The following is a 14,008-nucleotide window of genomic DNA, read 5'->3' on the forward strand; positions in this document are numbered from 1 at the left end:
AGGCATAAATTTTAAAATTTAAAAAGTAAATAGACAAAATTCCTAAAAATAAAAATATAATAACTAAATTCGGATTTTTGAACAATACAAAACTTATATAATATATTTTAACCTAAAAATATTTTGTTTCTATAATAAAAATACAAAACTTTAAGTGGTTTACAATAAGTAGGTAATTAGATTTATTTTAAAATTACGTCTTCTAATTATATATTAACTTAATCGACCAATTTTACGTGATTTTATTATATTTTTCTAACCTTCTTCTAACTATATAAAAATTTAGGTTCCAATTATTAAAGTAGAGAGATGTATTAATATGAAATAAAGAAAATATAATTTCTCCCAAGAATAACATTTAGATTATTTTTCTTACATTTCATTTTAGAAGTAAAGAATAATAACAAGTATTTTTCACAATAATATAATTTAGATTATTATTTTACCTAAAAGATAAGAGGATGTGGGTTCAAGATATTGAAGTATATTTATCCTCTTATGTAAAGGTTGGTGAAGAGTTATAGGTAGTTCTAGTCATTGTTTAAAAATCGAGTATTGGAGTTAATTGCATTAGAAGTCCCAAAACTATGTTCGTCATTTTAAATTAGTCTCAAAACTTCAAAATATTCTAATTATACCTTAAACTATTGAGATTATATCAATAAGGTCATTCCGCTATTAACACCTCTATTTTAATTAGTAAATGACATGCCAAAGTTTATATGGTATAATTTAAAATGAAAACTTAAATTAAAATACCAAAATGTGAAGAAAAAATTAAAAATTAACACACAATTTAAAAGTAAAGAAAAGGAAAAAAATCAACGACAAAATTTTCTTTTGTTGTTGTTTTTAAAGTTATGCTACATTGTTTTAGTTTTATTTTAATTTTTCATTTAGCTTTTTCTTTAACATTTTATTTTTCTTAAAATTTTCATTTAGAACTAAGTCACATAAGACCCGACACGTTATTCAATAGTTAAATTAATAGTTTTAGTAACAAAAAGATCTAATTGATATAACTTCAATAGTTCAAGGATGAAATTAATAGGTTTTGAAGTTTAGAGATTAATTTAGAATAATAATCATAGTTTGGGGACCTCTAATGCAATTAACTCTATGTATTGAGACCTTAGGAAAATTCACAAATATAATATTTGTTTTTCAGTTTTATATAATGAATTAATAAAAATTTAATGATTTTATTAAAATTTTAGGAGATTCCTCAAGTAAAAGTATAAATTAAAGTTTTATTTCTCAAATTTATCTTAATAAATTATAGCAATCAATTTAAATCAAGCAAAAGTTATATTTTTGATTCATTAAATTTTATACATTTCTTCTAAATATATACATGTTGACATTATGTTGTTGCAAAACCATATTATTTTTAATGTTTTTATTAGGGGTGAAATCAAAATTTTTTAGTAAGGTTGAAATTAATTATAATATTTTTATAGATCAAAATATAAATTTATTATATATAAAATTATAATTTTATCATTTTAAAGAGACTAAACAATTTTTTTTATTTTTAGGGTTAAAGTGTAATTTTACTATATTAATTTATAATTTATTTATTTTATATTGGGCTTAATTGAAAATTTTTATTTTAGAAATAATAAAGTGCAATTTTCACTATATATTAATTTATAAATTTTCTATTTATAAGAGGACTAAATTAAAAAAATTATTTTTGGGAGTCCAGGGCCCTGTTTAACCCTCAAATTCGTCTCTATCTTTATGGTTATCCCATAAATACTTCGTAACTTCTTTTTGTTATTACAATCAAAGTTTTATATTCAAAGGAAAGAGGTGGTATACAAGCATAAGGCCACAAGCTACAAGGCTTTTGAACAATTGGCGAAAGTAGAGATTTTAAGTCTAAAGTATCTAAGTTTGAGATTTATTATATGTAATTATATGTGTGGATACATGAGTCCATTATATATTATTGTTATGTGTGAGTTTTAGTTCAAATAGTCAATTATAATTTGGATTATTTCAATTCTTAATTTATTTCTATTGTAATTATTTAATTTTACACTTATTAATCCATTTATAATGTAATAATTTAATTTTACACTTTATAATTATTTGAATATATACTTATATTTATATTTTAGTTCTAGTTGTAATGTTTAAAAAATCAAACCACAATTTTTTTACCAACAAAACTTCAACTCATGAAATTTACCATCACTAGACAATAACATATTTTATAATATTGATAATCATATATATAAAAATTTTGTTTTAAAATAGTTGTTTGAGTTCTAAAATATTTTAAAATAAAATTTATATATAGTTTTCTTGTCATTAATATATTATTATTAATTTTAAGTGATAAACCGCTTTAAACGTGATGCATTAAATTATGATTAAAAATTAAAATTATAATCTTAATATAAATAAAAAAACAATATAATTGTATACAACAATAAGATATAATAACAGTAAAAATTTATTTAAAAAACATATTTTAAATATAAAATTTTCTATATATTTAAAACACATCATCATCAACCTTGAGAGTCTAACTCTTAAAGTTGAAAATAATCATCAAACTTAATATAACATCAACTTATAATAGAAAAAGTAACTATTTTTTTTAAAAACTTTTAGGGAAATAAAAAGTTTTAACTTTTTTTATTTTATCCAAAACGATTTTGGTACACCAAAAATGTGTATCTGGCAACAGAAACATTCTGTTTTGATTTTATTCTTTTAAAAATGTAAACTTTTCGGAAACGGGGAGATATGATATGTCTGGTATTAAAAATTGAAAACATTTAAATTTTCTCGCATCGCATTAAAAAGTCGACCTAAAGGACAATAAAATGAAGCAAGAAAAAAAAAAAACCTTAGAATCTTTAATTTTTCATTTTCCAACGACCCATTACACATGAAAAAAATGTCTTTTATATATGGGAAACGTGAAGGGGTTATTTGGAACATCAACCCTAACTGTTTTTAATTTGTTTTATAAAAGGTTTTCGTCTTTCTAATTTTCTCATTTAGTCTCATAAATTAAAATATTATCTAATTTTAGAAATATGTTAATATTATTAACTATTTTTGTCCCTAAAATTTTTATGTTACTTAAGAACAAGAATTTATCTTATTTAATTTTTATTTTTGATCAATTAATTTTACTTTTAATTTCTAATATCATGCTTTTATGAAATTAAATAATTAGAAATAAAAAAAAATTGCGAGTTAACCTCATACCCATTTAAATGTAGCAGATAACAACTGGGCTTGAGAATTGATGTGTATTCTAATCATAAGAGCTAGTAATTGCCGATATGCTCATGATCATGGAAGCAGTTGTGAGTTTTTTTCTTAAATTTTAAATTTGAATGAATACAAATATTTTTTATAAATATAATAAATTATATTTATTTAAATATTGATAAAATAAGTGATTTTCAAATATATTATTTTTAAAAACTTAATAAAAACTATAATAGTTGTCGAATTATTTGAACATTATAGTGTCCAAATTTTATATTTTATAAAGTGTTTTAAATTATTTAAACATTGGTTGAAATTAAATAATTTTCTAATATACAAACTTATTATTAAATTTTGGCTTAAACTTTATATAAATTTATTTAGTTTGTAATTTATACATGTTGTTAATATAAACAATCATTTAATATCATTTAAATCTTAGTTTTTTTAGAAATTTTATTGTAAATAAAACTATGTCTCACATTAAATTATTTTGTTTAATATATAATTATATTTTTATTAAAATATTAATAAAAATGAAATATATTTTATTTAACACATAACCTTCCATATAAAATAGTTGTCAATACTATTTAAATTTCAATTTTTTCCCATAAAATCTATACATGTAATATATTCAAATATCATAAATATATTATATTCCAAATAATTTATATATACAATCAATCCAAATGCGAAGCAAACTAAATAATTTTATATTTTAAATTATAATAAGATTTAATTACATTCATTAATTAAAGAAGAACAAAGATAAATATAAAATTACAATCAATTGCATATTAATAATTTAATATTAAAACTAATTAATTAAACAATATATAATAAATAAAATGTAAGAAATTAGTAATATTTTATTTAAATTATAATATATTAATATTAATATAATATTAATATTTTTATTATTATTTTAATATTAAATATTTTAAAATGAAATAAAATTAATATAATTGATTTTAAAATAGTTAAATATTTTTAAAAGTATTTTGTAATTACATGTCTCTTCAATTTATTAATAATTTGTTAAAGAAATTCATTAAAATTTTAAAAAACTATATTATAAATTTAATATATATAAATACAAACTAGTTATATAAATATAAAGATTATAAATAATTTTGTAATATTAAATGTTTAATATTTTTATATCATTTAATCCAAGGTGCCAGTGAAGATATGTATTCGCTGATTGGCAAAACCCTAGAACTGACAGGTAAAATCCAAAATATTTAAGGGTATTCTCGTCATATGGATTGTAAAGATGTCGTCATTAGTTTCAATAACCCGGCCAATGGCCTAATGAGCTATGCATACAGTGGTCACTTGGAAAACGACGTCGTCCAACTTTTACCGTCTCCTCAAATTCCCCAAGCATCATTAACTCATCGCACAACGTGCCACGTGTCCCTTTACACGATTCAGTGAATCGCCGAAGATCCACCACAAAACTACTGACAGCCAAGCTTTAAATCTCGGTTCCACGTCATCAGATTTAGTCCCACGTGGTTTGCTGACATGCCGTTACTTCGAGCCGTTACTTAAGCCACATGATCTCCACGTCATCAATATAATATCTTTTTTATTTTATGTATCTTCATCGTTTTTTTTTTTACTCTTACAATCTTTGGCCTTCGCCGTTTCTCAACCAGTCAAGCCATATTTTTTTTCCCTCAAAATCTTCTTTTGAAATTTAGAATTTTTTCTTTTTATTATTTATTAAATAAAACCCCTAGTTTTTTAATGTGCTTTGAGTAACTAGAAGCGAGATTTGGAGTGTTTTTTTTCCTCTGAAATTTTCATTGTTTTTAGCTTTTGAAAATTTCGACCGTTAAGAGAATGGGATGAGGAATGAGGATCGATCTGAAACGAGTTCCGAAAGGTAAATAATTGCAGCATTTTTTTAAAAAAATTCAAATATATTTTTTGTTAACAATTTTCTCGGTTTCTGGGGTTTCTTTTGCTATTGGAAGACTAACTTTTTTTTTTTTTAATTTCCTTTTTCAATTTTCCTGAAACTGGGTTTGAAATTACAGATGTTAGTTTCATTTGTAATTGTTTATTAAATCTGTATTTTTTCTTTCATTTGATTATAATTTTTTTTTATGTTGTTCAAAATTCAATCTTTTAGTTTTTTTTCTTTTTCCAGTGGAAAATAAGAATAGCTTCTTTTTTTCTTTCTTTAACCCTGCCCCCGGGAGAACAAAGAGCAAAAAGAGAAGGCATTGGAGCATTTATTTGAATAAAGAGTTATTCAATTCATCAAAGTTATTTGAATCGACTTGCTTTTGAATGTTTCAGCTAGTTTTCTTCTTTATTTCTTCATTGCAACCATATTTTTTTTTCATTTTTATTCGATATTTTTTTCGTTCTTGTCATCATAGAAAATTGGTGCTGTTTTCAACTATACTGACGTAAAAATTGAGAATTATGGTCAGTACGATTCTTGGACTGTAAGAAATTTGGGGAAAAAAAATCTGGAAATCGAAATTTCAAGTTTTTTTCTTTTGGTTGTTTAATTCAGTTTTTGCAGTCTGTTTTAATTTGAATACTTTGAATTAACCATATTGAGGATTTAAATTTCGATTTCATTTTCTTTTTGTGCATATAATTTCAATTTATAAACGTTTCTAGTTTCTTTATATTTCTTTTACTTCGTTAAACATTACGAAAAACGATTATTTTATGAGAAGTGCATTCTATTGCTACATTATTATTATTATTATTTGAATTTTTATGTTGCTTTTTTTTTATATATATTTGCAGAAGAACAAAAAAACTGAAGTTTCTTGAATCACAAGCTGAATGTAAGTATTTGATATTTCAATTTTCTTGACATTTCTACCTAATTGTCTGAAACTGAAAAATATGAATTTGTATGCCGTGGAAATGGAGCAGTACAACCTAACTTAAAGGATTCTTTCCTATGATACTCCGACTCTTTATTTTTCTTGAGTACTTGTCTTTGTTGTGATACATATTTGGACATAGGTGTCACCTTTCAAAGATCATCCAAACCTTAAACCCATGCTTTATTGTTGAGTTGAATGGATTTGAATTTATTGGGTTTAGTAGTAAGATGAGAGCAAGTGTTATATGATAGTTTACATGGCTGTTATATGTGGCTGAGATCTAATGCCAAATCTTTTATTTGTTAAATTCCGTATGGTTTCGTGAAGGTTTATGTTTTTAGAAGTTTGTATTTGAAGACAATGGGATGTGCAAGCTCGTTCTCAGAATAGAGGAACCAACTCAATCCGGCTCCTTCCTCGTTATCGGTCTTTTGAATCCGGTTGATGGGGATAGTTCAAGTGAATAATAATGGAAATAGCAATATAATCTGTTTACCAAAAAAGAAAAGAAGAAGAAGAAGAAGAAGAAGAAGAAGAAGAAAAGAAAAGAAATAGCAGTATAACCTAGCTTAGGCTTCTTTCCTGTTGAATGCAAGAGTTAACTGTTTTCGAGAGCTCGTATTTATATGTGTGTGCTTTACTGTTAAGTTAAATGGGTCTGAGTTTTATGGGGTGTAGGCATATTTGTTAGTAAGATGAGAATAAGTGTTACAAGCAAGTTCATATATGATTGTTATATGTGGGTGACATCTAACACTAAATCTTTAATATGTTCTAGTCTGTAGGGACTGGTGAAGGTTTGTGTTTGTATACGTTTGTATATTGAAGACAACGGGATGTGCACGCTTGTTTTTGGAATAGGAGAACCAACTCAATCCAGCGCCTTCCTCCTTGTCAGTCTTTTTGAATCTGGTTGATGGGGATTGTTCAAATGAATAATAATGGTCCCGTGGCTGGTGGATGGGTTGAACTGAATACACATATCTGTGATGAGAACACGAACATAAGGGATGGAGTCACGGGTGAGGGGCAGGGCCTCTCTGACGAAGATGAGTCACGTATTAATGAGGATGTGGAAAACAGAAATAATGGGAAGAAAGCGGTGGTTCAGCTTCGTGGTCCTTTAGTTTGCTGGGAGAGGTTTTTACCACTAAGGTCTCTGAAGGTTCTATTGGTTGAAAACGATGACTCAACTCGACATGTTGTTTGCGCATTGCTGCGAAATTGTGGCTATGAAGGCTAGTGAATTTTTTCAATATAGAATTTCTCGTTTTGCTATATGATATTATAGTGTCTTATACTGTGAAAATTGGACTAGTGACATAAGTTACCTGAAGATTAGTGTTCAGCGGCTTACTTAATTGTTGTTATTGCATAAGGGCAACTTATGGTGGATTGGATTCTTTATTCTTGAGTACAATATTTTGTATTAACAGTTTCTTTTAACTTGACAGCTTATTTTCTTCTTGGTTTTGCTCTTTTACTTTGACTGGTGTTATATATAGGAAAGAAAATATTCAGTTATTCAGTCACTCCTAATTTATTCATACTGACTTGTTTGTCTGATTATAGCCTAATTATAGTATTTTTCCAACATTAAGGTCGTATGATGCTATGTTGCTTTGAATCTTCATTTTTCTTACATATTTTCGGGCGAGGGTATTGGATATGACCCTCAAAGGACCTTCCAAATACATGAAAAACCTTTGGATAAAAAATTGAAAATACTTTGGCCAAATACATGCTTATAATCAACAAACACCCAAGTTTGAGCAACATAGATATGGTATATCTCAGAGGATTTTGATTGTTCTTAATTATATTGCATTTATTTCCAGCATAAATAGCCCTCTTGGTTGATATTTATATGATTGTTATATATATATATATACATTCACCTTGTATACACCATTTATGCAAGTCTTTTTTCCTGTTTTTCTTCCTATTAAGGTTTTTTTCTCAATCTTGGCAGTTACTGCTGTGTCAAATGGTTTGCTAGCTTGGAAGATCTTGGAAGATCTAACCAATCATATTGATCTTGTTTTAAGTGAGGTAGTAATGCCTTGTTTGTCAGGCATTGGCCTTTTATGCAAGATAATGAACCACAAAACTCGCAAGAATATTCCAGTGATTAGTGAGTTTATTTCCTTAATTGTTTCTCTGGTTTTTAAAACAATGCAATTTTATACCTATTTTTCTTAGCAATTGATACTTTTAACTGCTACACCTGGTGAGTTTTGTGTGCAGTGATGTCTTCTCATGATTCTATGAACATAGTCTTGAAGTGTTTGTCCAAGGGTGCAGTCGACTTTTTAGTTAAGCCCATTCGAAAGAATGAGCTTAAAAATCTTTGGCAGCATGTTTGGCGGAAATGCCACAGCGTGAGTTACTATAGTTAACTCATTTTATGTATGAAACTATATGAACAATTTCAGCTCTGTCCTTTATATTCCTTTTTCTCCGTCGTTTATAGAGCTGCTCGAGTGAAAGCAAGTTGCTCCTATGGCGAGTTTCCTAATTGAAATATTGAAATATTTATACAAAATGTTTGCTTTTACGATTTTGTTGTTTTTACCAGTTTCTTGACATGAGACAGCAGAAAAATGCAAAATATTTTTTCATCTGTTATCTTTCAACAGTCTAGTTGTAGCGGAAGTGGGAGTGGCATACAGACTCAAAAATCCACAAAATCAAAGAGTGGTGGTTCAGACAACAATACTGGAAATAATGAGGAGGATGACATCGGAAGTGTGGGATTGAATGCGCAGGATAGAAGTGACAATGGAAGTGGCACTCAGGTGAAGTTATATACTTCATTACTTATTCTTGTTGTTTTTATTGGTCATAGATTGAAACTATACTTCCTTCGACCACGCTTTCAACTATTTTTGTTCGGTTTTCAATTTCTTTTATGCTTTGACATTGTTTATGGTATCATGCGGTTCCTCTGAGTACTGTAATGGGCAGCATGATATGATATTTTACGCATTAAAACGATTATGATGAAAGATTGATGACATGTTCACTGGTGCAATATATTTATGGCTGAAAACCTTAAATACACTGTTAATTTGGAATTTCGGGATGCCGTTAAATTGTTTCTTTGCAGAGCTCGTGGACAAAGAGGGCGATAGAGGTTGACAGCTCCCAGCCAATATCAGCACGAGACCAGGTCATGCATTCAAGGTCTGAAGTGCTTGGTAATAGCTGGGTTCCTGTAACAATCACGAGGGAGTGTGACAGTCGGGATGATGAACTTGGTATGTGCGGAACTGTTAATGGACTTCCACTATTTATACTGTTGTTTTCTTTTTCTTTGATTAAATTGTGATGCATCACAATGCCAGACAATGCAGTTAAGGGAAAAGATTTAGAGATAGGAGTTCCTAAAATTACAGCTTTGCAGCTTGAAAACCCAAGTGAAAAGGTCAATACCATCGCAGCAGGTGGTAATCAAGAAAAATTATCTGAACTCAACCCTAGTAAAGATGATGAGAAACTAGAAAAGGCACAATTGGAGCTTACTGGTGAGAAACCCGGTGTTGATTTGGTAAATCGAGCTGCTGATGTGATAGGTGTCATCTCCAAGAACACCGATGCACAGATAGAAAGTGCAGTCTTTGACATCCCAGATAGTCTACCCAAGGTCTCCGATACAAAAGGTAAGGTCATCTACAAAACAAAGGAAATGCCTTCCCTCGTGCTAAGTTTAAAGAGACTGATAGATGTTGGAGATAGTGGAACAAGTGCCCATGAGCGAAATGTGTTGAGACATTCGGACCTTTCAGCCTTCTCAAGGTATTTGGAAACTGTAGCTTCTAATGCTTAAATATCCCAATTTCACAGTCCAAGTAATTTCCATTTTCATGCAGATATAATTCTGGTTCAACTGCTAATCAGGCTCCAATAGGAAATGTTGGTAGTTGTTCTCCTCTTGATAATAGCTTGGAGGCTACTAATACGGATTCTATGAAGAATTTCCACTCGAACTCGAATAACATGCCTCCAAATCAACAGTCCAATGGAAGTAGTAACAATAATGACATGGGTTCAACCACTAACAATGCCTTTAGCAAATCAGCAGTTCTCAATGACAAGCCAGCATCTAAAACTTCGGGTCCCTCTTCAGCTTTCCAACCTGTCCAGAAGGGCCATGCTACTGCAATGCAATCTCCGGCAGAAGATAAGGCTGATGCTGCAATCGGCAAGAAGATTTTAGCTAAAGCAAAGGGCACGGACCAACAGGTGCAAGTGCAGCATCACCATCACCACTATTACCACTACCACCATCATGTCCATAAGATGCCCCAAAATCAGAAATTAGATAACCAGGATGATCTTTGCCAGTGTGGGTCATCGAATATGTCAAGTGCACCACATGTTGAAGCCAATGCTGGCAACCATAGTTCAAATGGAAGTGCACCGGAAAGTAACCATGGAAGCAATGGACAGAATGGGAACATCACTGCATTAAATAGTAGGGGACTAAATCTCGAAAGTGAGAATGGGCTTCTGGGGAAAGGCGGAACTGTTGGTGGAATTGGATTTGGAGGCAGTAATGGGGCTGATCAAAACCGTTTTTCTCAAAGAGAAGCCGCTTTGAACAAATTCCGCCAGAAAAGGAAAGAAAGATGCTTTGAGAAGAAGGTAAATTTATTCCGTGGTTCAGAATTTTATGAAAATTGATTAAACCTTCTGAGTGAACCTAAATATTTGTTGGACGTACGATATATTGGACTTATGGAAAACTCAATTTTCCCTAATAGTGTGCAGCTCTACTGGTATCTTATGGGGCTATCACCGAGCATGGTTACCTTATCTGAGTTGATTTAGAAGTTCTAAATGTTTAATAGATGTTTTTCCATTCTGATTCTTATTGGCATTTGAAATTTTAGGTTCGATATCAGAGTAGAAAGAAGCTGGCTGAGCAGAGACCACGGATTCGAGGACAGTTTGTACGACAAGTCCCAGAAAACAAAAACAAGGATACCAATTGCTAACATCAACACTCTTCCCTTAGACCGCGCAAATTTTTGCCTACCAAATTACGAGGAGGGAGCACTGGTTCGGATTCCACGTGCAGATTATGCTAGTAATAAAATTTACGAACCATTAATCAAAGACTGAATTCCTTATGAGTAATTTGAAATGTACTTTAGTAATCCGACTTACATGGCTTCGGCCGGAACTATTACTACTATCTTGCAGGAGAAGGTAACAACCCTTGCAAGGGTTGCCCCAATATATAGTATTATCATTTCAGTATTATTGTTTGCTGTTGTTTGTTAAAAGGCTTGCATGAATGACAATGGTACTCAATGTCATTTGGGTTTCTTTTAGGGTGTTTTTTTTTCTAGGATTTGGATATTTGCAAATATTTGATTTTTTTCAGATATTTTTTATCCACTAAGGACACCCGTAATTTAAAGTGATTCATTTCATTCGAAAATTTTAAAGTGTTATTTTAAAATTTGATCTAAATCGAAAAAGTTTCTTTGATTTTGCCCTTATCAAGTTGAGGAAATATAAAACTTGTCAGATTTGAATTTTTTTTACCATCCCTAATCCCTACTCTTTAAGGATCTTATCAAGTGGCATTCCTCTATTTTCTCACTTTGTCAGAAGAACACAATGATTAGGAACCCACATAATATCAAGGAAATTTTTAAGAAGACTAGCATCTTTCTCCACATTTCTTATCACCAACTTCCTAGAGTAGAACTCTGCCCTAATTGATCACATCAACTCAACTCAGACACCCCTTGACAACTTATACTAACCCAAAGCTTAGGTGGTAGGGTTTTTACTCAGCAAAACCCATAACGAGCTCTATTTAAGCTTTATAAAAGCTTGTCCTTTCTACTAAAAAGGGTAAGACTACCCAATATTATAAAAAAAAAATTGCATTTACTTGGACACTTGGAAACTACATAAGCAACTCTTGTCACTACAGTGTAAATCTCATCTTCCTATTCCAAAAACCTTATTGATAATCCTTATATCAACATTTGGAGAAAAACCATGTCTTTGCCTCCCTCTAAATCATCCCTTCTAAAGCCAAAAATATACTCGATTGTGACACTAAACTTCACCCTGGTAACAAAACCTTATATGCAGGGTTACCAAGATTATCTTGGAGACAATGAACTATACGATCCATACTTCCCCAACTAATTCACTAAAATAGGGGGCACAAACTTTCACAAACCTCAACCATCATTGGGAATTAACCATTGGAGGGCCATCACCAAAATCCATTGGTAAAAAATATCGGTGCCCTCATTATTCGTCAATATTTAGAGTTGCATGTCCAAAATTAAGTTCTTCGAGCCCAAGTCCACAAGAACCTCTACAATTCATTAAGGGTTCTACCTTCTCTCCCTATAAATAGATGGCAGCAGTAGAATTATTTACAAAACTTTGAGAGTTTGTTACTCTGTTGAAAAATAGAGAGAATTTATTCTCAACTATTTAATATATTTTTTCTAGAATATGTTTCTATTAAAAAGAGAGAACTTTTGTTTTCACCCAAAATAAAAAAAAGGAGAAAACTTTTTCTAGTTATGTATTTCAATTTAATTGGTTTGAGCCCTCATTTTAAGCAGTTTATTGTAAGAAAATAGCAGAGAAGGTCGTTTGGTTGAAAGCTAGAAACAACGAACGTTCATTGAGCTAAAAACACATGTATGATCTCAGTTAGGGTTTATTGCTATACATAGTATAAACTGGGTCAATTTTTAAAATTTTAATTTTTCGCTGTGCAAAAAAACCATTTTCAAACTGAATTTTTTCTAACAGTAGTAGGAACATCATTAACATTTTTCGAGCAATCACAAGCTAAAAGCTCAAAGGATTCGTATCAGAGTCATGCTCTCATTTTCCTCTTACATTAATTTATATGCCTCTTCTCACAATGCTCATAATTCGGGGTGCTTACATTCCTCTCCAAATCCTCAACACTGCCAATGGGCACTGACAATTGTTTAACCCAATATACCTCTAATTTGACATTCGATGAGCTAATCTCCAAGAACTTTGAGACTTCCTAAATTAACATGATCTAATTTAATCAATACATGATTTAATCACAACCATTTTAATTCACTTTCACATGTTTTGTATACCAAAAGCATACACAATCACAATTGGCAATTCAATATGAATGCTAGTTCAATTGACAATCAATATAGATATGTCATGCCATTTTTATAAATAACAAGAACACATTAATTTTTCATTTCAATTCATATTACCTATTCATTTTGTTATCTGATTTCATTTTTAAATCTATTGATTCATCTCATTTCTATATCCGTCATCAGGGCTCGTATAAACCAATTTGCATGGTCTTTTACATGATGTCAATTTCCACATTCCAAATATTTACAAATCACATTATTTTAATCTACATTTCATTTCAATTATCGTATAACCAATTCATGTTTTATAAACCCTATTAACTAGACACGAACTCAAGATGGATACATCGATCTATTACTCTGTCATCCCGGGTTGGCTGGGAATAATGACTACTAAAACATGTACATTCTACGACCCCCGAGTTGCCCAACAACAATGGTTTTCACTGTCTTTCTGTACCGTTCATTCTACCAATCCGAGTTGCCTGACAATTATGGCTTATAATCATTATACCTAACCCTATGTCATGCCAACTATATTTGACTCTACTTGAACAACTAATAGGGTAATCAACGTTTCAATTACATATTATAAACCAAATCACAATACATGATCTCATACCATTTTCATCATTATTTCATATCACATATCACATATAACAACTCATATCATGCTCGTTTCTACTATATTCAAAACAATTCCATTCTCGACATCTAATATTGTTAAACATAATTCGATTCATAAGACAGGTAATAATCTTACCT

At 29.9% G+C, this 14,008-nt stretch overlaps 1 protein-coding gene across 4 annotated transcripts; it reads left to right on the forward strand.

Annotated features, from left to right (window-relative positions):
- Positions 1-4,831: 4,831 nt before the first annotated feature.
- On the forward strand, positions 4,832-11,443 carry LOC108460842 (two-component response regulator-like PRR37). 4 transcript variants are annotated; one of them, XM_053027114.1, is made up of 10 exons: positions 4,832-5,134; positions 6,019-6,059; positions 6,890-7,342; positions 8,077-8,238; positions 8,352-8,485; positions 8,744-8,902; positions 9,214-9,364; positions 9,452-9,902; positions 9,977-10,751; positions 11,000-11,443. In XM_053027114.1, the coding sequence occupies exons 3-10, from the start codon at positions 7,021-7,023 to the stop codon at positions 11,102-11,104; spliced, it is 2,259 nt and encodes a 752-aa protein (XP_052883074.1). In that variant the 5' UTR covers positions 4,832-5,134; positions 6,019-6,059; positions 6,890-7,020; the 3' UTR covers positions 11,105-11,443. The 4 variants fall into 4 exon arrangements, with proteins under 4 accessions (XP_052883074.1, XP_052883077.1, XP_052883073.1 ...); XM_053027117.1 differs by lacking the exon at positions 6,890-7,342; XM_053027113.1 differs by lacking the exon at positions 4,832-5,134 and having other exon boundaries at positions 6,017-6,059; positions 6,883-7,342.
- Positions 11,444-14,008: the final 2,565 nt, after the last annotated feature.

Source organism: Gossypium arboreum, chromosome 4 (assembly GCF_025698485.1).
Source record: "Gossypium arboreum isolate Shixiya-1 chromosome 4, ASM2569848v2, whole genome shotgun sequence".
NCBI lineage: Eukaryota > Viridiplantae > Streptophyta > Magnoliopsida > Malvales > Malvaceae > Gossypium > Gossypium arboreum.